This window comes from Doryrhamphus excisus, chromosome 15 (assembly GCF_030265055.1).
Source record: "Doryrhamphus excisus isolate RoL2022-K1 chromosome 15, RoL_Dexc_1.0, whole genome shotgun sequence".
NCBI lineage: Eukaryota > Metazoa > Chordata > Actinopteri > Syngnathiformes > Syngnathidae > Doryrhamphus > Doryrhamphus excisus.
The window spans coordinates 17,356,970-17,383,425 of NC_080480.1; the positions used below are offsets into that span (position 1 = coordinate 17,356,970).

General features: G+C 46.0%; 2 protein-coding genes and 1 non-coding gene across 6 annotated transcripts; 1 reads left to right on the forward strand and 2 right to left on the reverse strand.

Annotated features, from left to right (window-relative positions):
- Positions 1-1,046: 1,046 nt before the first annotated feature.
- Positions 1,047-23,705, forward strand: kcnh6a (potassium voltage-gated channel, subfamily H (eag-related), member 6a). 4 transcript variants are annotated; one of them, XM_058048413.1, is made up of 18 exons: positions 1,047-1,143; positions 2,228-2,367; positions 3,395-3,592; positions 6,547-6,777; positions 7,433-7,582; positions 8,218-8,321; positions 9,597-9,906; positions 10,082-10,284; positions 15,135-15,560; positions 16,322-16,739; positions 16,836-17,035; positions 17,131-17,383; positions 17,844-18,037; positions 18,899-18,998; positions 19,075-19,362; positions 19,433-19,616; positions 20,348-20,555; positions 20,640-23,705. In XM_058048413.1, exons 3-18 carry the CDS (start codon positions 3,517-3,519, stop codon positions 20,907-20,909), a joined length of 3,615 nt encoding a protein of 1,204 aa, XP_057904396.1. In that variant the 5' UTR covers positions 1,047-1,143; positions 2,228-2,367; positions 3,395-3,516; the 3' UTR covers positions 20,910-23,705. The 4 variants fall into 4 exon arrangements, with proteins under 4 accessions (XP_057904396.1, XP_057904397.1, XP_057904400.1 ...); XM_058048414.1 differs by having other exon boundaries at positions 19,436-19,616; XM_058048417.1 differs by lacking the exons at positions 1,047-1,143; positions 2,228-2,367; positions 3,395-3,592 and adding an exon at positions 5,519-5,859.
- On the reverse strand, positions 19,683-19,754 carry trnac-gca (transfer RNA cysteine (anticodon GCA)). The gene has a single exon. It is a non-coding gene; the product is annotated as a tRNA-Cys (tRNA).
- Positions 22,747-26,121, reverse strand: dcaf7 (ddb1 and cul4 associated factor 7). The gene is made up of 7 exons (XM_058048573.1): positions 25,734-26,121; positions 25,374-25,532; positions 24,653-24,764; positions 24,456-24,574; positions 24,169-24,378; positions 23,849-23,966; positions 22,747-23,633 (listed from the first exon to the last, which is right to left on the reverse strand). The coding sequence occupies exons 1-7, from the start codon at positions 25,869-25,871 to the stop codon at positions 23,461-23,463; spliced, it is 1,029 nt and encodes a 342-aa protein (XP_057904556.1). The 5' UTR covers positions 25,872-26,121; the 3' UTR covers positions 22,747-23,460.
- Positions 26,122-26,456: the final 335 nt, after the last annotated feature.

Genomic DNA, 26,456 nt, shown 5'->3' on the forward strand with positions numbered 1-26,456 from the left:
AATAATACAAAGAGCTTTTCTGTGCGGGTTATTGTGTGGAGCTGCTCTATAGGAGACCGCAACTCAATACAAAAGGTGGAACAATGAGCATAATTAGCCCCCTGTAGCCTTTTTGTACTACATTAAGTAGTACTGTATGCAATATACTGCCTGTCTATTAGTGGATCATATAAAAAAAAAGTTTGGACCCCCCCCCCCCCCCCCCCCCTCCCCTACCCCCCCCCCCCCCCCCCCCCCTCCCCTACCCCCCGCCCCTGCTGACCCTGATTGACAGCTAACACAAAAACTGTACAACAGTAAGTGTAGAAGAACGCCATTTTATTCAAAACAACTTCATCCCCATCATAAATAAAGGAAGTACAAATTGTCTGTTCCAGGGTCAAACTGTGGCTATCATAAAAAGCTTTATAAAGCAGTGTAACTTTGTAACCTTTATTGTAACTCACGTGTTCACGTTGAAGTGTGTGTGTGGGGGGGGGGGCATGTTGGGGGGGGGGGGGGGTGAGTACAGTATGTATATGTTCTTATCGCAGGAATGGAGGCTCTCTGTGGCTGTGATGGAAGCGACCCTGAGCAGAAGGAATTCCAGCCTGATAAAAGCTCTCCAAATCCATGAGAAGGATGGACTGGGAGGTGGGGGAGGTGGGGGGGTAACCTTCCCACCCAGCCGTGTTCCAGCGTGGTGGGAAAGAGGTGGAGAGGTGGTGTCGTATCGTATTTTAAAGTGCGCTATCTTTGCTTGGCGAGGGTGACATGAGAACATCCGTCATGTCGTCTCCAAGGACAAAACGGGTCTCATCACGACGGTCCTGATGTGGAGCCCCAGGTGGGGCAGGCGGCACTTCAAGGAGCCCCCAAAAGATGAACTGTTGATACAAATAATGATGCAGCCTTTTTACAAAGTAAAATATCACAGCCAATACTTTACATTTTCACCATGCGATCCTTTGGTCAGCCATGCCTGGGCTTTTCCAGTCCAGTCCAATATCATGGGGGCAGGGGACTGGGGGGGGGGGGGGGGGGGGGGGGGCGGAGTCACCTGTGCACACCTGAGAGCAATCTTAATCAGGCCCTCTTAAGCCTTGCTGGGCGACTCGCTGTTTCGTGGGCTTCACTCTCAGCAGTTTTCTTTCGGGTTGCCGGGTGAGTGCGATGCTAGTATCCGTATATGCTAGTATCCGTATATGCTAGTATCTATATACGTATGCTAGTATCCATATACGTATGCTAGTATCCATATATGTTAGTATCCATATACGTATGCTAGTATCCGTATATGTATGCTAGTATCCATATATGCTAGTATCCATATACGTATGCTAGCATCATACGTATGCTAGTATCCATATATGCATGCTAGTATTTGTATGCTAGTATCCGTATGCTACTATCCATATATGCTAGTATCCATATACATATGCTAGTATCCGTATGCTCGTATCCATATACGTATGCTAGTATCCATATACGTATGCTAGTATCCGTATGCTACTATCCATATATGCTAGTATCCATATATGTATGCTAGTATCCATATATGCTAGTATCCATATACGTATGCTAGTATCCGTATGCTACTATCCATATATGCTAGTATCCATATACGTATGCTAGTATCCGTATGCTACTATCTATATATGCTAGTCTCCATATATCCTAGTCTCCATATACGTATGCTAGTATCCGTATGCTACTATCCATATATGCTAGTATCCATATACGTATGCTAGTATCCGTATGCTACTATCCATATATGCTAGTATCCGTATCCGTATGCTAGTATCCGTATGCTACTATCCATATATGCTAGTATCCATATACGTATGCTAGTATCCACATATGTATGCTAGCATCCGTGTGACTTTTCCTGCACAGCCTTTTCTTCTCATATGCCCCCCCCCCCCCCAATGTTTCATGTGACTCTGCCCGCCATATTAGCTTTTGTTTTGTATGTTTTCTCTCTCACCTTCACTATCAACCTGCTCCTGTCTTGCCTGCATCAGGGTCCGTCCACTGACTGCACGTCAAGCCCACGTTACACTCCAAATCAACCCCCACGGCCCTAAAAATCCGCCACAACAAAACTGGCCTTTTGAAGTATACTTTTACTAGTTTCTTTTCACCGTTTTAATGAATGATGGCGTCGGTGGTGCTCCCTCATTGACCAAAGCAGTGAGTGCCTATAGTGTGGTTGCTATGACGACACAGCCTCCACTCTCATCCTCAGGTGTGTCATCTCGGAAGTAAAAGCCGTTTGAGCCGTGGATGAGAAGGTCCTGGCCGTGTCGGCACGTCTGTTCCCTGTCAGGTTCCTCTGCCGAGCGAGCGTCACTCAATGGCGGACGTCGTCACCATGAGGGTGGAAAGGTCAACTTGTTACACTTTTTATTCTTCTTTGCTTCTGTTGCGTTCAAGACAGAAGTGACTTTTATTTCGTGAGGTGACACCGCTCCCGTTCACACGAGGCAGGGACGCACCATGGCGGCTTATCGTGGTCGGAGCGTGATGGCGGCGCAGGATGCTGCTATTTTTAAGAGCTGTGATGTGGAGTGAAGCAGACTGGACTGATGGGGGTCTGCACTCTGTCAGCGCCAGACCCCCCCCCCAATAAACCCACACGCCATTCAACAGTGCAGGTCAACACTTTCAAAATAAGGTTTTTTTTTCCCACCCCCCTCCCTGTAAGTGGAATGAGTTAGCTCTTTCTCCCTCCAAATCCGGGGGGGTACTGGATTCCATAATTTCCAATTTTATATCATAATCCATAATCTGATCAACTGAAAGAATGTGCAGACATCCTTTTAAATTTGAGTTGTTGAAATTAATCTTGTACACTGATTTTAATCTTGTTTTTGTGTAACTATATCTCTATATTTGGACATATTTTGCTTTAATTGTTAATTTTTTTCTTGTTTATCTAAAAAATATGTTGCATGCTTTTTATTTTTTTATATTTTATTTTATTTCTGAGCCAACAAACTGATTGCAATGACGATTAGCGTATGGGTGAATAGCTCTTACGTTGAAAGGCCAAAATGAATAGCTACTTCCGGTCTTTTGGGTTATCACTAACTTGACGCGGTGTCTCCAATCAAGCCGGGCAGTGGGAAGGCGGTGGGGGGATTAGACGTGAACGCATGGTGGCTGTGAGGAGCTTCTTTCGAACACTTTTTTTTACTTAGCTTAATGGGAAATGTTTCAGTTTTCGAGCTCAACTCCTAAAAAGTGTCGCTTTGTGACACTTTGGCAGCATTTCCGGTTTTTAAATGGCCCCTGAAATGGCGCGAAGTGCACCCAAGTGTATTTGGTATTGCTAGTGTTATTTCTGAGCGTGTGACCGCCAGCATCCTGTCGCCCTGGCAACCAGCCTTCATCTCCATCATCCTCCCGGCAGGCAGGCAGGCAGGCAGGCGGGGCGCGTTCCTCATCGGCTGCTTCGGATGCGAAGTCCTCTCGTCGCTCTCCACTTAAGACTTCTCATCTTCGCCTCGTTGCTAATTTTCCTCTTCCGGCAAGATGCCTGTGAGACGCGGTCACGTCGCCCTCCAGAACACTTACCTGGACACCATCATCAGGAAATTTGACGAGCAAAGTAAGTCCACCGACACTCGTGTTTTCATTTGGAAACATTTCTGTTCAAGTTTAATGAGGTTTAAAAAAAGTGCTGACGTGACTTAAATGCACTTTAAGTCGTGTCATGGCTGCTTTATGGCGTATTTCCTGTGAAGAAAAACAAAGATAAGCTCCTTTTGTTCTTGATTACTTGAGAAAATGTGCTATTATGCTAACCGATAGAGTTGGCGAGAAATCGTCAAACTATGCCCCCTAATGGCTCAAAGTTGCATTGTCTCCACATTGTTTTTTTCTGATGACCCTACTCTCTGCAGAAAAAGTCAAATATTCAACCTTTAAGTGTTAAAATAATAAAAGAAAAGTAATAGCACACTTGACGAGAACGACACATCAATTTTGCTCTTGATTGCATGGGAATCCGATGACAAATGGTGCTGTTATAACGTTACGTATGAACGCAAAGGGACGTTTTTGGAAATACCATACAAAGAAATGACTAGTGGACTTTTAAGATTGCGAAGCTATCACAACATATCATAGCAAGCCATTATATAATGGCACACGTGACAAGAACAAACACCCAAAGCCGCCAACATTAATTTCGTTATCGTGCAGCTACGCCCCCTGGAGGCTAAAGATAGCATAGTCGCGCTATGCTTTGATATGAACTCGCCCTTTGCGGATAAAGTAATATTTTTAAAGTCTGAGAAAAGTAATAGCACACTTGACAGGAAGAAGACCCTCCATTTTGTTTTTGATTGCACGTGAATCTGTCAAGAAATGATGCTGCTATTACGTTGCGTCTGAAATCTGGCAATATTAAATGAACCGTTGTGAAACTACGCCCCCTGGTGGTTATGAGTAGTATAGTCACGTGAGTTTTCTCTGACTTCTGCTTTTTTTTAAGCTTTTAGGTGTAAGCTTGACAAAAACGATTTCCTTAGATTGCACAAACATTCGTTGAGAAATGTTCCTAAGTTGCAACTGCTGGCGTGCATGTGGAGCAGGTGAGCGCACGTGTGCTGCTTAGCAACCCCAAAGCGACAACGACGACGACCACAATGACTTGAATGGAAGAGGAGCGATGATGAAAGCCGGCTTCATCATCACTAAAGGCATCAAACACTTGTTATCCTGATATTTTCCAGCCTGGCGTCGCAGACACCTGACATCTTTTGGTCATTAAAAAGCAGAAAAGCAGCCAGCTGCTCCTCAGCCTCGCGGGAAGGACGTTGACGCTAGTAGCATTAGCACCTAGGAAAGGTGGGCTTGATTAGTTCCACTTGGTGTGATTACATGCTTTCAAATTGGACACAACAAAAGGCTGCATCCAGCAGGCGTGTTCGAGTACAAAGAAAATAAGGAACACCTTGTACTTTTACTTCAAGACTGGAAATAACTTTAATATTTTTAACAAAGAAAAAGGTGCCACTAAGATATTGCTGACACTAATAAAGTACAGAAGGAAGGAGCTAAATGCTAGTTTGCTAGCTAGTAAACGCTAAAGCAAAACCTACTCTCTTTTCCCTCCATTTATGTGAAATAATCTATTTTATTTATAAATATATAAAGGGGGTAATGGCACAAAATGTATTATTTTATTTTATTGTTAATGAAGTGATTTCGATGCAAGAAATGCGAGTTAAGTTAAAGTTAGTAAGCCACATTCAAATGACAATAGCTAGCTTAGCTTGTGACTAGCCTAGCACACACACACACACAGAGAATCTTCCTCGTAGCATTAGCACCTGGGAAAGGTGGGCTTGATACAAAGATACAAAGAAGAAAGTAAGGAACACCTTGTACCTTTTACTTCAAGACTGGAAATAACTTTAATATTTTTAACAAAGAAAAAGGTATTGCTGACACTAATAAAGTACAGAAGGAAGGAGCTAAATGCTAGTTTGCTAGCTAGTAAACGCTAAAGCAAAACCTACTCTCTTTTCCCTCCATTTATGTGAAATTATCTATTTTATTTATAAATATATAAAGGGGGTAATGGCACAAAATGTATTATTTTATTCTCTTTATTGTTAATGTAGTGATTTCGATGCAAGAAATGCGAGTTAAGTTAAAGTTAGTAAGTTAAAGTTAGCCACATTCAAATGACAATAGCTAGCTTAGCTTGTGACTAGCCTAGCACACACACACAGAGAATCTTCCTCATAGCATTAGCACCTGGGAAAGGTGGGCTTGATACAAAGATACAAAGAAGAAAGTAAGGAACACCTTGTACCTTTTACTTCAAGACTGGAAATAACTTTAATATTTTTAACAAAGAAAAAGGTGCCGGTATTGGTGACACTAATAAAGTAAAGTACGGAAGGTAAAAGCTAAATGCTAGTTTGCTATAGCAAAACTTACTCTCTTTTCCCTCCATTTATGTGAAATTATCTATTTTATTTATAAATTTATAAAGGGGGTAATGGCACCAAATTTATTATTTTATTTATTGTTAATGAAGTGATTTTGATGCAAGAAATGTGAAAGTTAGCCACATTCAAATGACAATAGCTAGCTTAGCTTGTGACTAGCCTAACACACACACAGAATCTTCCTATATTGATCCATTAATCTATTATGTTGACAGAAAATGTTGGGTTAATTGGAGGGTCAAACTAAAGTAGTAATTAGCAAGTTACATTAGCTAAAGCTACATTGGGCTTGTTGACGTTCACTACTTGAGTCATTAAGGCTAAACTGTTGTAGCTAGCTAGCCACAATGTAGTCCCAATTAAGACTATAGGATCTGTGCAGTGTGGACAAGGTTTATTAGGGCCCGAGCACTGAGCGATAGCGGCGCAAAGGCCCTAATAATAATAATAATTATTATTATTATTATTAGGGCCTTTGCGCCGCTATCGCTAATAATGTTCTAACATTATTATATCGCTAATAATAATAATAATTATTATTATTATTATTATTACCAATATAAACAAAGGAGTTACTTGTGACATGGTTCTCTCCCAGATCGCAAGTTTGTGATCGCCAACGCCCAGATGAAGAACTGCGGCATCATCTACTGCAACGAGGGCTTCTGCCAGATGTTCGGCTTCACCCGGGCCGAGATCATGCAGCAGCCCTGCACCTGCCAGTTCTTGGTGGGGCCCGGCACCATGAAGAGCGCCCTGGCACAGCTGGCCCAGGCCCTGCTCGGATCTGAGGAGCGCAAGGTGGAGATCCTTTACTACGCCAAGGAAGGTACGGCAACACATGATCGGATACGGAAGTGTACTTCATGTATGTACGTGTATATATTCATATATAGGTATATCACATGTATATCGCCACCTTGTGTACGGAGTTGGAACTACGAGCTCCATGTCTATTTGTGTCATTAAAAAAAGGATGTATGAGAACCACAGGATGGATACCAGACTCCATGTTGTTGTTGTTCTGTAAGTTGAATGAAGCTCACGTTGTGTTGTTGGCAGCGAGAGCAGGTGGGCGGATTGTCCGCCTCAGTAACTCTTCAAAAAAAAAAAAAAAAAGTCCTCCACACATGCGGAAATCTCCATGGAAGCGGCCAACAACTCCCATTTTATCCCAAGGGTCCACTTATTTAGTGGTCATGATCACATTGTGTTTGTAATGGCACGTGTATTGTTGTCATGGCGACCAGCGTGTCAGCTCTTCACAACCAAATGTCACCGAGTCCTGGATGGTCTATTTTTAGACCTCCTGATAAGAGTTTTTATTTTTTTTTTAACATATACAGTGGACATTTTTTTTCTTACCAGTGCTGGTGCACTTCATTACCTCCCCCAAGCATGCCGTCCTTGGTTTTGTCGTTTACCCTCATACTCTTGGCCTTGGTGGAGGTCTGCGCTCATACTCAACTGTGCTGCGTTCACAGGCACCTGCAGACCCTGCCTGGTGGACATCGTGCCCGTCAAGAACGAGGAAGGCGAGGTCATCATGTTCATCCTGGACTTCCAGGAGCTGGTCGACCCCTCGCTGAAGAAGTCGGGTCTGAGGCAGAGAGTGAGCCAAGGATGGGTCTACTGTGAGTACTTGTTCCGCCGGTCCTCGTTTAGCCAAATTTGGCTCTGGAAGGTTGACCCCAGGGTGACGTGATGTTCGGTAAGCACACCCGGCACCAGCAGACCTACAAAAAAAGCCTCGAGAAGCCACGCCGGAGCACAGGAAGTCGGCCATCTTGGTGTGACGCGTTCTACTTTTGTCTCATTTTTGATGCTCCGATGCTCAGGTGCCTTGAAGCGACAAAAAACACACAAAAGTCAAAGGAAATGAAATAAAACAATGAGAGAAAATGAGATGGCAATGAAAATAAGGGGACGTCTGATGCATGTTTCCATCAGAACTTCCATCTGCAACATCGCTTGACGCAAGAAAACTTGACAGCTGGTAGAAATCTTCCATTGCCGTCTCATTTTGTCTTTTTTTTGTCATTTTCTATCGCTTTTTTTGGTCCATTTCCTGACAAAGTCACAGTTTTTGTCAGCTTTTTGCTAATTCCTGACTTGAATCCCATTTTCAAACTGGATTCTGTATACTGGTTTGCACTATGTATGTTATTCTAATCCGGTATCGTCCAGCGGATGCTGCAAACGTGTAAAAAAAAAAAAAAATGAATGCAGGCTTGTGTTTCCCGCACCAATCACTGTGTACCAACTTTAGGTAAGAACCGCAGGTTGAAGATGCGGCTGCCGGTGCTGCGCTCCGTGAGGCGTCCATCGCTGTCCGTGGATCAGTTGGAGGGGGTCGTTGTGGACTACCTGCAGGTGAGGAGGACCTGACATTGGTAGATACAGCATCTTAAAAAAAATTTAAATGATGATTTAAAAATGACTGAATGTTAAAACATTAAAAACATAATAAAATAAATTCATTAAAAAAAATACATGGAATGAAATTGTGGTTCCTAGAGGACTGCAATCTATCGGTGGCTACCACAATGCCATCTACTGGGCGGTTTTGGAATGACAAGCTACGCAGACGGTCCGACCACGATGCGTTCGTGAGCGAGGTAGACTGGTTAGCTCTCGTCGGACATTATCTCGTTTCATTTGACTTCCCCCCCGCTACAGAAAAATGATCTTAACAAGCGTGACCTTAAACGCCTCATGCTTGCGACGGAACACAACCGCCGTCTGTGTTACCGGCATTCCCAGGGAACAGCGTGGTCACATGAACTTCCACGTGAAAGTGCCTTTCGACGGGACGGCAAAGAGAAGAATGAAACAAACCAACCATTCTCTGGCTGTTTGGACCATGTCACTCCTGACGGGATCCATGAGCTCATAACAATCCGGAAACCTCCTCCGTCAAGTCGGACACGTTTACACACGCAGCCTGGAACTGTCCTTTATCCCGCCGCCTCTCCAGCGCACTCTACTAAACACTATTCCTAACTTTAGCACGTCAAATACGTCCTCCATTGGAAAGCTGACAAAATATAATAATTCAAATAAAAACATGAAATGTTTCCCACAGGACTGCAATGTATTTGTGGCATGGAGGTAATCATCAAATTACCATAATAGGCTATGAATTAAAAAAAAACTAACTGTAGTGACAAAGTGGCTAAGATGCCATGGCTGATCCCTCCTGTTACATGTTATTCTAACAGCTATAGGCTATAAACAGAACAAACTGTAGCGACAAAGTGGCTAAGATGCCATGGTCGATCCCTCCTGCTACATGTTATTCTAACAGCTATAGGCTATAAACAGAACTAACTGTAGCGACAAAGTGGCTAAGATACCATGGTCGATCCCTCCTGCTACATGTTATTCTAACAGCTATAGGCTATAAACAGAACTAACTGTAGCGACAAAGTGGCTAAGATGCCATGGCTGATCCCTCCTGCTACATGTTATTCTAACAGGTATAGGCTATAAACAGAACTATCTGTAGCGACAAAGTGGCTAAGATGCCATGGCTGATCCCTCGTGCTACATGTTATTCTAACAGGTAGCCCCATACCGTATCTACTTTACACACAATTCTTTCATCAAGTGTCACATCTGCCCCCCCCCCCCACCCCCCCCACCCAGCCCAAAAGTGAAGACATCCCCCTGAAGGAGTTCCGCATCCCGTCCAAGGAGAGCGGCATGCAGTCTGAGACGGAGGCCCTCATAGAACAGGACCTGGACCCCCCGCCCCCGGCCGCCCAGCCCCCCGCCAAGCGGCTCTCCCTGCTGACGGAGCGGCTAGACCCGGGCGCCCCCTTCCCCAGGGGGACTTTGCCCCGCACTGGTTCCCAGGACAGCGTCCGCAGCCTGAGACGCGCCTCCTCGCTGGACGATATCGATGGGATGAAAGCCGAGTGGAGCGCTCGGCCCGGAGAAGCCCGGAATAACAGCAGTGAGTCCCACGTAGGCCTCAATGAGTTGGTCACAACATTAGGTACACCCAGTGACATCCAAACCTCTGACTTTTGATGATGAACTTGATAGAACGTTTCTTACTGGAGTTTGCAATGGCGTACGATCTCACACCGACACCTGTTCCTAATATTGTGGCTGACGTCTCGGTGCAGATCTGAAACCCAGTGCTCTCAACTCCACGTCAGACTCGGACCTGATGAGGCACCGAGCCATCAGGAGCATCCCGCAGGTCACACTCTCCTTCGGCTCCGACCGCATGAGACCGCCCTCGCCCACCGAGATCGAGATCATCGCCCCCAGCAAGGTCAAAGATCGCACCCAGAACGTCACCGAGAAGGTCACCCAGGTCACACAGGTAATGATGAATGGTGCTCATGGGGGGCGGGGGGAGCATAGTTATCAATCACAAACAATTCCAATCATTAAGATAGGCGGCACAGTGGTCAAGTGGTTAGCGCGCAGACCTCACAGCTAGGAGACCAGGGTTCAATTCCACCCTCGGCCATTATCTGTGTGGAGTTTGCCGGGTACTCCGGTTTCCTTCCACATTCCAAAAACATGCTAGGTTAATTAGCGACTCCAGGTATGAATGTGAGTGTGAATGGTTGTTTGTCTATATGTGCCCTGTGATTGGCTGGCCACCAGTCCAGGGTGTAGGTCCCGCCTCTCGCCCAGCACCCAGCAAAATGAATGAATGAATGAATGATAAAGATATTCCTCCATAGTAGAGTATAGCAGTATAGTGTGTACAATCATTCCAGATTTGATCCACATTTGGCTGCAGTGTAAATGGGAGCATATTTGTAATCTGGATGAAACCTTTTCCCAATCCTGGATGTGGAGTGTTATCGTCTTTCGTGTGACATTTCGACATCGTCTTTGCTTCCCGCCGTCTCGCTGCCTGCTGGTAGACATCGTCTCCCCAGCCGCTTCTCGTTTCTAACGAGCTCGTGCGACAGGCTCAGGTCGTTAAGCGACACCGCCTCTGTCGTCTGCGCTTGGGGGGGGGCACGCCAGCCAGCGTGTCTATAAGTGGCGGTGCGAGGGCGCTAAATGGCATGTGCGGCCTCGGGGCGAGAGCGGCAGAGGAATATTCCCACCTGAGGAGTGACGTGTCTTCACGCCATGGCGAGTTTATCATCTCGCTTGTTGGTTGCAGCGTCAGGACCGCAGTTGAATTTGAACACGTCATTTGAACAAGAGCTAGGATGCCATCTCCTGTACGGAGTTGGAACTACAGGTCCTATTATAATGTGTTGCACAGCTATGACATCACTACATATGACGCCAGGGTTCTTTGAGCGAGATTCCGTGATGAGAGCGACGCCCATCGAGCGGGCCGCTGCCGGTGACCTTGGCCTCTTGAGCTAATGGACGTGGAGGGCAGGACGGGGGAGCCGAACCTACCCTCTTCCGCCTCACTCTGTGCCCCCCGCCCCACCGCCCACCCCCGATCCAGGCATGCTAAAACATGCGGGATGTTGGTTCATATCATAGACATCCACTCGGACACCGTCCTACCCGACTATCTTCCTCACATGGCTGTGTAAAGGGGGGCACAGCTGAGTGCCCCCCCCCCCCAGGTCAGGATGTAGGTCACTAATTGGTCCCAACCAGAGGTCAATACTCCCTCGCTCTATCTCTCTCTCTCTCTCTCTCTCTCTTTCTCCACTAAAGCTGTTTTACGTGGAGAATATTTCACCCCACTGTGGCTTAGTGAAGCGTTTCTAAAGGCCTTTACATTTGTTATTGTTGCATCACGCTATCAAACCGGCGTCCACCGCCTTTAATTGCCTTTCGATTGGCACCTTACAAAAGAGAAATGAAGGTTGCCATTGATCGTCGCTGCTATCGATCGGTCTGCATAACGCCATTGAGTAGGAACGACTGGCTGCCACAGTGTGTGTGTGTGTGTTAGGGCAGCTGGTTTTAGTATATGTACTGTAGCGCCCCCTGGCTTCTGAAAGGGAAATTTGAGGATTTTATTTAAAATGAATATTTCAAAATTGCACATTGTCATATATTTTTTGAAAATGATGGCTTTAAAACTCAATGGCCACTCGAGGAGAACGATACGATACGATACTACACATATTGGTATCGACCCCATGCCAAGTAAATACAGGACCTGTATCGTCAATACTTAACTTACATTTTTCAAGATCATTGAATGATAATCAGAATAAAATACAGAAAAAAATCTAAGAAAAAGGATAAATAAAAATAATCATGTTTACAAATTCATTTATTAATTAATTTTCTATGCTGCTTATCCTCACTTCTGTTACGGGGGCGTGCTGGAGCCTATCCCAGCTGACTTTTGACCCAAGACTGGTTGCCAACCAATAAATATACACCATTTTTAAAATATGAATCTAGCAATATATAAATACTGTTTGATTTGTAAAACGCTAGTATCACGCTAGTATCATGCAATGTGATATCACTACTACCGTGTGAAGGCCAACACGTGCACATCAACTCCGTAGGTGTATTCTTGCAGATGCCGTGTTCCTAATATTGTGTCCATCTTATCCCTCAACAAGCTAGGGAACATGTTAGAATCCACAAACACGATGCAGGGCACTGTGACTGCAGTAGCAAACATGCTAAGTTCATGTGTGATGCATGGTACGGGTGTACCTAATGAAGTGACCAGCGCTACGGTGTCATATCACAACACAGTAGCACGCATGATGCAGGAGGCTGGGCCGGGCCACATGCGGCGGGGCGGGAGGGGGAGGAAAATAAGGGAGTGAGACGGACGGACAGAGGTCGCCATCTCTCTCTCTCTCCCTCTCTCTCTCTCTCTCTCCTCCCCGCCTCAGTCTTCCTGTGTGCTGCTTAGCCTGAAGTGCACTTCGCCATGAGCTTCAAGCAGAAACTCCAGCCTGTGAGTAAATATTTTTATTTTGGAAAAACTTTCCTCTCTACACACACACACTTCATATTTAGCGCAACACTCTCGCTCTCTCTCACCAAGCTGCACAGGTGAGCAGCAGGAAGTCAGGTCAGACTGCTGTCATGTGACCTCATGAGGTCATCCATGTTTTGTTTTTTTTTTACTTGCTGGAAAAATGCTGGTTTTCATATGCATAGACGTTTTATGGGCTTTTAGCTTGGCTGACCACCCAAAAACCAGGACAGTCAGGCCTCAGAGTTGCCTTCAAAATGCCCTCTGAGTTCCGTATGTTTACAGTATGGATGGGAACTTGTTTTATCACAGTCACTGTTTCTCGACTGGTGGGTCGGGGACCAGTAGCTGGGTTGGGGATCCATTCCGGGTGGGTCAAAATGACATTAAAATATGTCATATACAGCCAATGTTTGTTTTTGTTTTGAGTATTTTTTAATTAAGCATTTTAGTCCTTTTTATGTGTTAATTGTAGTAAATGATATTTAATTTTCATTTATGCACTGTCTGCACGCATGCATGCATGCATGTTTTTCCTCATTTTTTTGACAAAATGCCTTCATGAACTCCTCTAAAATGCACTTTGGACATGTAATTATGTGTATTCATGTTGCAAAAGATGATATTGACAATTTAAAAAAACATATACATTTGCTTAGTATGACTTAATAAATAAAATTAAATGATACGTAAAAGCTTGTGTAGAAAAAATACTTGAAAGTGCAAAAATGATTGAAAATTAATAAAAATAAAATGAGTTAAAAATCAAACCAATAAAAATAAAAATGACTGTATAGTGTAAAAAAAATTTAACCAATCAAAATAAAGATGCCATAAAAGTTTAAAAGATATAGAAATAAAAATGAATAAAACTAAAAATGCGAACCCCTGAACTATAAACCAAAGGCATAAATTCAGATTCAGCCTTCTCTGAGCTCACGTGACTTGTTTTATTATGCCTAAAATAATATCTCTTTGTTAACTGCCAATGGTGCAAAAATCCCCTTTTTAAAAGCTCCGGGATGGAGTAATCACAGAAATAATGTCTACTCTGTATTTTCTAGTCTTACTGGACAAATAAATAACTCCAAAATCACAAATATTGGCTTTCTAAACTAGTGAGTGTATAGAGTGGCCCACAGGGATTACGTGACGTAATCAAAAAATTTAAAAAAAACACATGACGTGTAGTGCAATTCAACGGCCCAAATGAAAAAAAAAATCACTTTCTACAAAAAACAGAACATAAACAGGACATGTCCTGGGAAACCAGGACGTTTGGGCACTACATTTGAACACTGTATTTTAATTGTGGATTTATTGCATCTGATTTATGCTCTTTCTACTCTCCTTCACTCCTAAATGGAGAAGAAAGTGAGAAAAGCGCTAATGTAAAGGTTAGCTCAATGCTAATTCAGCAAGCGTCATCCTGGTCCCGGGGAGCGTGCACTGTTAATTACAAAGCTGACAGGTTGCGTGCCAGCCGGTGCCGTGATCCCGGTTCTGGCCGCGGTTACGAAACGGAGCCGCGTCGATAACTTGGCAATTGTTTGTGTTTACACTCTCATTAGCGCCTCGTCGTCGTTGTTGTTTCCACGTGTGCTCGCCGGTGAGACCAGAGGTCAGCAGGTTATCGTGCGCTTCTGGTTCTGGCCCATGAGCCCCCCCAAACCCCTAATGGGTTAGATTTACGAAGCAAAACCTGAAGCCAACATGCTTCTGCCAGCCAAGGTCGTCATCGCTGATCCTAGCGGGACTTTTTGATTCCTTACCAAATATGGCCAAGCGGCCATTCTTGTATGGGAGCCCTGGAAGGTGGCTATTTTCAGCTAGCTGCTTTGCAGAGTGGAAAGACAACACCGATAGGCTGGGACTTCCTGTGAGAGGCTCCCATCACACACGTTGACTTTCATGCAAAGTCCGATGCAAATGAGGTGGAAGTCCGCGGGTCCGAGTCTGTGCGGGACTCGCATCAAGTCGATGCCGGCCGGGGGTCACGCGGTGGGTCAAAATGGGATCACGTGGTCGGGAGGGAAGCAGGTGGATGGTGGAGAACGTTGCTGGGTGGAGAACCTCCTTCCTGCTGCTGTGGTGAAGGACGCCTGTTGATGCAACTGCTAGTTGATGCAACGCCACTTTTGTTAGCAAAGTGGGTTATTTTTCATATTGGTTTGTTTATTAGTGAACAGCCATCTTGGATTCTGAAAACTACTTTGTGTTGTAATATAAAAGTAAAGTTATTGTATGTTTATTATTTTGAAATACTAACAAAACATCTTGCGGCTCCTCAGGTGTTGTCCCTGGGTGCCGACGTGCTTCCCGAGTACAAGCTCCAGGCCCCTCGCATCCACAGGTGGACCATCCTCCACTACAGCCCCTTCAAGGCGGTGTGGGACTGGCTCATCCTGCTGCTGGTCATCTACACGGCCATCTTCACGCCCTACTCGGCCGCCTTCCTCCTCAACGAGGTGGAGGAGGACCGCAGGAGGACGTGCGGCTACACCTGCAACCCCCTCAACGTGGTGGACCTGGTGGTGGACGTCATGTTCATCGTGGACATCCTCATCAACTTCAGGACCACCTACGTCAACCATAACGACGAAGTGGTCAGCCATCCTGGCCGCATCGCTCAGCACTACTTCAAGGGATGGTTCCTCATCGATATTGTGGCCGCCATCCCCTTTGACCTTCTCATCTTCCGCTCTGGCACTGAGGAGGTCCGTTCCAGGGTCAAACTGTAGCCATCACAAAACCTTAACTCAAGTTTTTAGTAGCATTCTTAAGTTTTAAGATAAAAATGTGAAGGTTAGTTGAGAGGAACATCCCTTTTTTTCAAGTGTAAAAAGAAGTATTGTTAATATTCCAGATCCACGCCTACTCGCACGTTTTTTTTTCTCTTCATGAAACTTTATTTGTTTTTACAGAGCTTGCATAGAAAGTAGTGTAATGGCGAGGGAAGGGGAAATACTGCTGTTGCTATGAATCCAGCAGAGGGCGCTGTATCACAGTCAATTGACTCAACATTTTACAGCAGGAAGATGCTTTGATAAGACCCCCCCACCCCCCAGTTTGTAATCCAAGACACAATCAATCCAATGAACTTTCCTAAATACATTTTGTAAATGTTCTTTTTCTAATTCAATCGATTTTATTCCCGTAATAACTTTTTCCCGCAACATAATTTCACAAAAATTACAAAGTTAGTTTTTTGATATTATGAAGTCATTAATGACATTTCATATTTCAACATTATTCTGCTAAAATTACGGCAGTTTTTTCCATTGATCCTGGGGGGGTTCCAAGCTATTTCAAACTTTTTGCGAATTTTGTGAAACTTTATTCTCTTTACAATTTACAATTTCCACTAAAATGTATTGGTAAAAAAGAAAAACAGCACCATCTGGTGGGGCACTGCCCTCCTCGCTCCTAGAGGTTTTACTTTGCTTGTATGGCACTAACAAGATGGCGTCTCTTCCAGCCCCAGACCACCACACTGATCGGCCTTCTGAAAACGGCCCGGCTGCTGCGGTTGATGCGAGTGGCCCGCAAGCTGGACCGCTACTCCGAGTACGGCACGGCCGTGCTCTTCCTCCTCATGTGCACCTTCGCCCTCATCGCACACTGGCTGGCGTGCATCTGGTACGCCATTGGCAACGTGGAGCGCACCGGCTCGGCCCGCATCGGCGCCATGAAGATCGGCTGGCTGGACAACCTGGCCGAGCAGATCGGCAAACAGTACAACGACAGCGACGTGGCCTCGGGGCCGTCCATCAAGGACAAGTACGTCACGGCGCTCTACTTCACCTTCAGCAGCCTCACCAGCGTCGGCTTCGGCAACGTGTCGCCCAACACCAACCCCGAGAAGATCTTCTCCATCTGCGTCATGCTCATCGGCTGTGAGTCCAGCTTTTATTCTCACCCGGCGAAAGCTTCAAAGAGCAGATGTTGAATATTTTTGTCATCAATCATCAACGCCTCTCCGCCCCATGCAGCTCTCATGTACGCCAGCATCTTCGGGAACGTGTCCGCCATCATCCAGCGACTCTACTCGGGTACGGCCCGCTACCACACTCAGATGCTGCGGGTCAAAGAGTTCATCCGCTTCCACCAGATCCCAGGAGGCCTGAGGCAGAGGCTGGAGGAATACTTCCAACACGCCTGGTCCTACACCAACGGCATCGACATGAACGCTGTGAGCGCGGACGTCCGACGACGACGGCGGCGGCGGGGAGGGGGACATGTATTAAAAACGGACAATCGCTCACACTCTCCTGTGTCTCCACGCAGGTCTTGAAAGGCTTCCCCGAGTGCCTGCAGGCGGACATCTGCCTCCACCTGAACCGCAGCCTGCTGCAGCAATGCAAAGCCTTCCGGGGCGCCAACAAAGGGTGCCTGCGCGCTTTGGCCATACGCTTCAAGACCACCCACGCTCCGCCCGGCGACACCCTGGTCCACAGCGGGGACGTTCTCACCGCACTCTACTTCATCTCCAGAGGCTCCATTGAAATCTTGCGTGAGGATGTGGTCATCGCCATACTGGGTGAGTGGACTTCCTGTTCCTTTCAGGAAGTCAGACGCCTCCACCAAGGCTTAACCTTCTCTTCATCGCTTAAAGAAGCTGGGATCATGGTCTACATATTTTCTACTACTAGATTATCTGATTACCGGAATTACAATTTCAAACGTTCCAACACTGTTCCCATTCCCAAATGGGATCCAAAATGTGGTGCGTTCCGAAAAATGGGAACAAAAATAAAAGAAAGTTGTCCCAACCTCTTTGCTGTAGGTAATCATGGCCTTCAAAGACCTTCACATCAAATGTCTTTGCGCTTGTGTTGCCTCGCCAGAGGTGTTTGGGCACGGCTCCACTTCCATTCCACAGCAGCATTGATCCCCGATAGCGCTCAAACACGGGCTGCCTTCCTCTTTTAGCACCCATTCATTTAGCCTGCTCCCATGCGCTCCATCATCGGTGGCCTGCTCTTTCCCGTCTTCTCCAGGGAAGAACGACATCTTCGGCGAGTCCCTCAGCCTGTGCGGGAGGCCCGGGAAATCCAGCGCCGACGTGCGGGCGCTGACCTACTGCGACCTTCACAAGATCCTGAAGGACGACCTGCTGGAGGTTCTGGACATGTATCCCGACTTTGCTGACTCCTTCTGGAACAACCTGGAGGTCACCTTTAACCTGACAGATGTGAGTGCCACTAGAGGGCAGTGAGTGGCCTCATCCTGGGGCGGGGTTCTGGGTTCTGGTGGAACCATCTGCTCATTGAGAAGGGTGATATGAGCTTTTTTATTTAGTCTCCAAAAAGACCATGAAAAAGTTGATAGATTTGGCGCTTTTTGAAAAATAGTCTCTAGCGGCGTCTGCATATCTGCAACACTGCCCCCTCCTGCTACGTCTTCTTATTCTCTGGCAGACGGTGTGTAGGTGGTGCTACCTTGCACCTACTGTACGGAGTTGGAACCAAATATATATGTTATTATGAACTCATAAGTCATGTCCTTTTTATCCACACATGAAGGAAACTTATTTTTACTTTACTTATTTTTTTCTTATTTTACTTTTATTTTCCCAATTTTGATAAACCTTACACGGGTCAGCCCAGGACATGCAAAGGGATGGATGTGGCCAGCGTGCCTAATATAGGGTGATCTCCTTAGGCCAGTGGTTGTCAAATGAAGGTATCCGGGCCCCCAAGGGGGTACTTGGCTGGGAAAAAAAATGACTCCACAGCGGCCACATGACTGAAAAAAGTTTTGAGAACCACTGCCTTAGGCCACGCCCCCCCTCAGACCACAAGTACACATCAGCAGATACTGTATGCTTCCTACGACTGTATGCTACTGGGCAAAAGATGGGAACGTATGTGAGAGTTCAGATGTGGTGAATGGGGGGCGAGCGAGGTGGGGGCTTGATGATGTGGTGCAGGTTCCACATCCACGTGGGCCTTTTAAGGAGCCGCCATCAAAGCAATGATGACCAGGGGTGATGAAACGAATCAATAACGTTCAGAATGTTTGTTTTTGAATGACTGAAGCTGCTATGTATCAGGCAGATCGAATAAACCAGCCAACCCCGAGCAAGGACTCTGACTGCGACTACAGAACCACGAGGCACCGCCGAGGCTCCCCACGGCGTCGCAACAGACCCGGTGAGCCATGACCCCATTTTTCTTTTAAAAAACCTCTCCAGAAAACATCTCATCGGTCGCTCAACTCCTGCTGCAGACGGCATGGACCGAGAGGACCCCTACCCGGATCAGTCGTGTCCGATGGTCAACCATCACCGAGGCCCCCTTGCAGGATCGCGCTGGGACGAGCGATGCAGCAGTGACAGTTTCTCTTCCGAGTCCAGCGACGAGGATATAAAGCATGTGAGATCCAGCAAGGCGGACCCGTACCCCTCCTCTGGAGACACCAGAGACTACCCCCCAGCAGTCATCAACCTCCTGCCTCACAGCAGACCCTCAGCCGCCATCGGAAAACCCGTAGACCTTGGAGGTCCACCGTACTCGGGTGACCAGTCAGCCGCCATCTATGAATTCTGTTGTTGTTGTTTTTGTGTAAAAATCCGTGGTTCCCACAGCAGCCGTTCCCGTCAGCATGTCCGGCCTGTACGGATACTGGCCGGACCGCAGAGCCAGTCAGTTCTCTGAGACCCAAAGGCGGTCGTCATCAGCCAGAAACAGTTTCCACCCTCCCCCCTGTGCCGAAGATCGGCCCAGTGAGCTGGAGTCCAGACTGGAGCTCCTGCAGTCCCAGTTAAATCGGTGAGACTGTTTGAAAGTCATTACTGAAAATAATTTTTGTGATGCAAAAAAAATTTTTAAAAAATGAGGGGGCACCCGGATTTGAACCGGGGACCTCTTGATCTGCAGTCAAATGCTCTACCACTGAGCTATACCCCCAGTCGACTACATGGCAAACCCATATAGATCTTATCCAAAGCTATCCAGACGGTGTCTTTGTTTTAAAACGAAGCGAACAAGACTTACGTTTAAAAACAAACGTCACAAACAAACTGACGTCAGCCGTGAGCTTCATCTGCGTATGCGCGCTACAGAGACATCTAGTGGGCTTTTGGGAGAACTGGCATTTACCTGAATCTCTTATTCTGCACACTTGTCTCCAAAAGCTTGCTTCTGCGGAACATTACTGCCCTCTATAGCCAATACACTGAATAGCAGCTTGGAACCATACAATACTAGGACCTGTTCATTTATTGTTTTGGGACATTGTTTGATAATTCCTGACGATCAAGGGCGCCCTCTGTTGGTTGCTATTAAGTAGTTCTCAGTTTTCCTTCAAACACTACAAGTCTTTCCCACCAAGGTCAAATAAATAAAAACTGCTAGATTAAAGATGATAAAAGCAATCCAATGTCGGCCATAATATATGCCAATCTATGTAAACAACACATTCACATCTTACTTTCAGTGACAAACGAGTGGAGTCCCTAATAAACTATCTCATTAACGTCCTTGATGTGATTGTGATGAAGGCTGGAGACCAGAATGACAGCAGACATCACCGTCATCCTGCAGCTCCTCCAAAGGCAGATGACGCCCGTGCCCCCCGCCTACAGCGCCGTGTCGCCCGGCCCTCACCCGCCTCACCCCGCCACCTTATACGGCAGCGGGCCGCAGACCATCCACACCGTCGCTGCAATGCAGCCGGTCCAGATGGACAGCACCGCCTCGCTGCTGCAGGTCTGTAGGGTTCTTGACACACGTGATCGCATGGTTCCTCTTCTACCTCCTAACATGTCCGACTTTACTACCAATTCCTCTCAGAGTCCAGACTCTGATGTCAAGCACAAGTCCAAGGACTCGCTGTCCAGCGGGATCCACGTCACGGTGGCCTCTGATGACACCATGTCAATGTCCCCCGAGGCGGAACCCCCGCGTCTGCCCTGTGTGGACCTCACGCCTCCTCAGCTGGAGCCTCCGCCATTGCTGTGTGGCAGCCAGCGCTTCCCCTCCCTGCCCGAGCACCTGGAGACCTCCTCGCAGGTTCAGGAGATCCAGAGGCACGTCTCGGACCCAGTCCTTCCCGGAAGCTAGAACACCACCACCCGGAAGCCTGGACTGTTTGGACTTGTTCCACACGCTTCCTCCTCATCTTCCTACCAAGGAGTATCAGAGCCACACTGAAAATGAAAAAATAATACTTTTAAAAGTCAAAGTTTTATGAGACTATGAAATATTCTGAGGAAAAAAGTTATAAAATATTTAAAAAATTCCAAGAATGAACTTGAAATATTACATTTAGTCCAAGTTGTCATTTTTAAGAATAAAGATACAGGTTTAACTTAATAGGCCATAAAGTCGTAGTATTATGAAATAAAGTTGTCATTGTACAAGAAATTATGTGAAAGAAATTATATTTTTTATACCAATTGTGTAAGTATAAATAAATAATAGTATAATAATAGTATAATTGTGTAAGAAAGAAGATTTCTCCGGATATTACAATATTAAAAAAAATCATAATCTTAGTTTTATTATACAAAGGTAGGTGAAGACATTTACCCAAACTTTACCACTTGGCAACATCACTATCCTAGTTTTTTTCTTTTCAGTGTGGCCGGAATACTACACATTCCCAAACTACCCTCATAGGGACTCCACAGCGCCCTCTGTGGCTTCTCTGCGCCAATGTCCCTCTTTTGATAAGCGACTCAACAGCGACCTCTGTGGCTGCTCCGCGCCATTGTCCCTCCTCTCACAATTGTTGCACCCGAAGAGATTATTGTTCTAAAGAAGACATTATGTGATTATTTCAAAGAAGAGATGTTTGATGGAGGTGGAAGCCGAATGCTTTGAAAAGAAAAGTACACTTTTTTTGCACATTTAGACATCAAACACGAAGAAATGTCACTTGTAGTATAAACTATGATGAGCGTGAAAAGTGTGAGTTTGTGTGTGTTTTTGCCGCTTTTGGTGGCACAGTGGAGAAGTCTTTGGTGGACTCATGACTTTCATCCCGCCTTTGCTTCACGTTTTAAATGCATTAGGAAGAAATCAACTTCTTGTGGCACTTTGTTCTGTTTTCATAAGGTGATGTGTGCCAAAAGTCATTTTGACTCACAGATGCTGAAGGCGTTGGTCACTGTCTATCAAAAACCAGAGATGCTGCGTTCTTTGTGATGACTTTTTAAAGAAGTTTATAATCTTCTGTAAAGCACAAACTCCTGCTCTTTTTTTTTTAGATTAAAGACATACAGTTCAACCAGATTGCAGAGTTTCCCACGCATTAATTTATTTCTGCAATAATATTTGGATAGCTTCGTTTTGCTTTTTATGTCATTGCTCACCTTTTTTCTCCTAACAGCATCATAACAACGACATGCGCATGCGCGAAGGCCAATTATGCAAATTAGATGTCATTCACTTCGATAAATAGATAGCTGTAGCTAACTCCAGTGAAGCTAATGTTGTGTCGTGCTCACACTTTTATCTCAAAACAAAAGCAATTATGTCTGTTGAGTGGAATCTAACTTAACACATGACATGAAAACTACCTTGCGGGGGTAAAAAGCTTGAAGAACAAGACTTGACGGAGTATGGTGACTTTTGTAGGCTGGTAGCTAATGATAGCTAACACTCACCGGTATGGCTAAGCTAACAACCGAAACAATAATTGATTTAATCAGACGAGAGCAGCCTTTCTCAGCGATGGAAGTTGGCCAAAATCTTCTTTGTTGTCTTCAAAAAGTGAGTAAAAATGTTTTTGTCTAATTTAAAGTGACTTTATGCTTCCTTTTTTTCCCATATATCGCCAGTAGCACCCATAAAAATCATGTTCAAAAGCTAAGAAATGTCACAGGTGAGTGGAGAAGAAACACGATTCAAATCTTTTGCCGATATCAATATCAATAAATCAAAGTAGAATGACAAGTTGACACATGAAGGAATACAATTTATTATTAGAGCAAACTCCAAGATACTTTATGAAAAACAAAAAGCTACAACATGACTTGGCTATCTTAAATTGATATATTTATATGTATGTACATTTGCCTTGTAATGGCATGCTACAAGGACATGACCTTCAAGTGAGGAGCAGAGCAAAAACATAGTCACGCCTCCCAACACGTCCTAGCACAGGCTAACAGAAACAAGAAAAGAGCATCCAAATAAATGAAGAATTGCTGAATGGGCGCTTTTTTTTTTTTTAAGTGACGCTGTACATGAGGTCTCCAGAAGGTGGTGACAGAAATGAATCCCGCTCATGGCGCAGCTCGAATGAGGCCTTTTTAGAGGGGACATGTTGGTTAAACGAGACCAGTAGAACATGACGGGAGTCCACAATCACCTTCACCGCCGTCACGACACAGACGGGCAAAAACCACCAGATAATCTCACAACTGGCTCAAAAAAAACAAAAAACACACCAAGAAAAAGTGTAAAAATCTTCTTCACAGAGTTCCAAGCACTAAGAGAAAACTACCTGGAGAGCAGAATAAATAAACAGCTCGAACACATGAAGAAGAATGGCGTAAAAGACTAAATGCAAGTTATTGCCGAGTCGGCGGCTTTGACTCCAAAAACAGTTCACTCCCGAGTCCCAACCAAGCTCCCTCCCCAGCCTCCTCCTCCTTCTCCTCTTTCTTTACACGCGCAGGATCTCCAAGCAGTTGTTGTAGCAGATGGCGATCCAGTCGGGCTGCGTGGACGCCCACTGCACGTTGTTGATCTCCCCTTCCGCCGTGTAGGCCAGGATGGGGTCCTCGATGGCGCGGGGCATCTGCTGGATGTCCCAGATAAGAGCCTGGTGGTCGTCGGCTGAGGCAGGATGGAGGAGAAAAAGATGACGTTAGTGTACGACTCGAGACTCCGCCATACTTTTGGCCACGTGGGAAGGTTAGTATATGTTATGCATCTTATTCATTTTAAAAGGGAAGTACACTTTGTTAAAATTGACAACAAATACGTTTAGCTAGGTTCCAAATAAATGTCCTGGTCTATGTCTCCCTTGCTACTAGAAAGACTGAGTTTACCTGCGGTGCAAATGTGACACGAGGAGTGCGGTGCCCAGGCGATGCCGTTGACGCAGGCGCGGTGGTTGTTCAGGCGGGCCACCGGCGTGCAGGGCACGCGGACGTCCAGGATCACCACCTGTGTCACACAAATACAAGTCAGCCCACAGGTGAGCAGCGATGAAGGACACTGCTTCATGTCTAGCTCCGCCCCCCCCTTAGGTACCACTGCACTTGGCACACAGCAGAAGTGCTGCGATACACACCGCGGTACATTTCGCCGCTTTTGTAATGGAACCCATGATTAGCTGCATTGAATCCAAGACGGTGCGTTTACTGACCTCCATGCCGTCCATGGCCATCGTAGCCAGGTAGTTGGGGTCCTGCTTGTTCCAGCAGAGGCGCAGCAGCGGGTGGTGTTGGGGGTCTTCGTAAATGATGGTGCTGTGTTCCAGGTGCCGCAGGTCAAACATGCGCACGGAACCGTCGGCCCCCACCGAGGCGAACATGTCCCGGCCGCCCCCCGCTCGGCTAAACGCGATGTCATACACCTGCGGGATACGCGCACGCCGTTAAAAAATGGACTCCGTGCTTTAAGCGAGACAACAACATGGTTCCGGCAGCTTGCCTCTTTGTCGTGAGCAATCAGCTGCGTCTTCACGTGGCCCGACACCAGGTTGACCCGCCCCAGCACCTGGCCCGTCTCCAGGCCCCAGATGGTGCAGGTGGTGTCAATGCTGGATGTGCCTGGATCACAGACGTTGGCATCCTTAGAAACTTCATTTGCCCCCCCAAACCATGCTCAGAGCTTCAGAGTTCTCTTACCTAGCAGGTTTGGATCCACCTCGTTCCAGTCGAAGGACGTGAGGGGAGCGCAGAAGTCCGAGTTCTTGTTGTTGTTGAGCAAACATTCAAGGCGCGTTTCTGTGTCGCTGACCTACAAGATGGACGTGAAGTCAGCGTTTCTCGTACATTAATTTAATCCAAATACATTTGGACCACCTGCAAATAGACTTAGAAGCACATTATGGGGCTGTCTGTGAATGTAGCTTATCATTCCAAACTGGTACAGAGGATGGCTTGGTACCTGAACTGCCAGAGAATAAGACGTAGCAGGAGGGATCGGTGCAGCAACTTATTAACTTGGATTTTGGCAATATTTAGACCCCTCTTTGAAAAGTTAAATCAAAAGCACAAAATGAAAGCTTGTGTGTACTTCTACACATTTGTTTGCCTTTTTTTGTGTTTTTCACAGTTATTGTCTCCCGAAAAAATGTAATGGCCGTGCATCAGGGTATATTATGACATATAACCCACCACCACAAATACGGTGTCAATCTTTGGGAAACAAGGGAAGATGTTTCAAGTATTTTGATAACTTTTAGGGTACATCCATACTTCTACTCACTCTTGACTAAACTAATACCAGTAGGGGGGGGTGAAGGATACCACGTGATCCCAACACATCCCGAAAAGCTCTTTAATACAAAGAGACTAGTTTCATCCCACGTTGCCTCCAACTGGAAGATGTCTGCAAATATCCTACCCTCCAGATGCGCAGGTAGTCCCCACTGGTGGCCAGCAGGTCCGGGTAGACCCCCTTGGTGTCCGGGATCCACATGATTTTGGTGGTGGGGTACGGGTGATCGAAAGTGTTCCTGCAGACAAACTCGGAGCTCTCCTCTTCCAAACCCACCAGCTGGACCTGAGGACCAAGATCATCAGTTACCACGGAACGTGGAAACGTGTTGACCATTCATGACAATTCAGTGCTGACCGGACGCAAAGTAACGGTGACTGTTTTGATCTCCAAACAAAACAAATAGCATTAGCATTAGCCCCATCGCGTTACTATCTTTAGCCTCCGGTGATAAATGCCCCCCCCCCCCTCAAAAAACACACACACCTTGTTGTTGTATTCCTCCACAAAGCTCCCCAGTGCCAAACGGAAGCGTTTGTCCGGCCGCACGCTCCAGTTCATGGCATAGACCGTCCATGGCGCCTCGTATTTGTAGATCTCTTTTCTCTTGCCGTGCAGCGACATCCTCGCCAACTGCAGCTAGCACGCTCGCGTTAGCTAACTGGGCAATAAAGTCCCCCCGCGAGGCGAATGCGGTCGCTTTTGGTGAACTTGTAAGGATTGTCGGGGACGCGACGCAGCAAGGGTCCCCGTCGGGCCGAGCAAACGTTGTCGTACGGCAAAATATTGTCCACTTTATTTAACAAAGAGCGGCATAGCGCGGATCGGGAGACAGATCTGTCAAGACGGACGGATTACCATTGACTTCCGGTTGGAGCTTTCAACATAAAATGTATAGTACTGTACAGTATTGCTTTGTTGTATGTAATGTAATGTTGTAGCGACCTGACGTATCGATGAATTGTATTATATTCCATAGAAGTGTGACTATACACAAGAGTCGTGTTTTTAATAACTGTCTCGTAGAAATAAATTCGATATGCAACTCGGCCTCAATTGGCTCTGAGTGTTTTGAACAAAAATACACATAAATGTGTTCGTTTCAAGTGTCAGACAATTGTTTGATTACGAAAATTTTAAGCATTAAAATAGCTTCTTCCCTTGTGTATTTCAAAACTAAAGCTTAGCACAGGAGGAAAACGTGGTTGG

Bases quoted from the DNA above. Each gene is read 5' to 3' on its own strand.
- kcnh6a (XM_058048413.1), top strand. From the start codon at position 3,517: ATGCCTGTGAGACGCGGTCACGTCGCCCTCCAGAACACTTACCTGGAC. The intron at 8,322-9,596 runs GTGAGGAGGACC...CCCCCCACCCAG, and splicing joins TCGTTGTGGACTACCTGCAG to CCCAAAAGTGAAGACATCCC. The intron at 20,556-20,639 runs GTCTGTAGGGTT...AATTCCTCTCAG, and splicing joins GCACCGCCTCGCTGCTGCAG to AGTCCAGACTCTGATGTCAA.
- dcaf7 (XM_058048573.1), bottom strand. From the start codon at position 25,871: ATGTCGCTGCACGGCAAGAGAAAAGAGATCTACAAATACGAGGCGCCA. The intron at 25,533-25,733 runs GTGTGTGTGTTT...CTTGGTCCTCAG, and splicing joins TGGAGGAATACAACAACAAG to GTCCAGCTGGTGGGTTTGGA. The intron at 24,575-24,652 runs GTAAGAGAACTC...TCTGTGATCCAG, and splicing joins GGTGGATCCAAACCTGCTAG to GCACATCCAGCATTGACACC.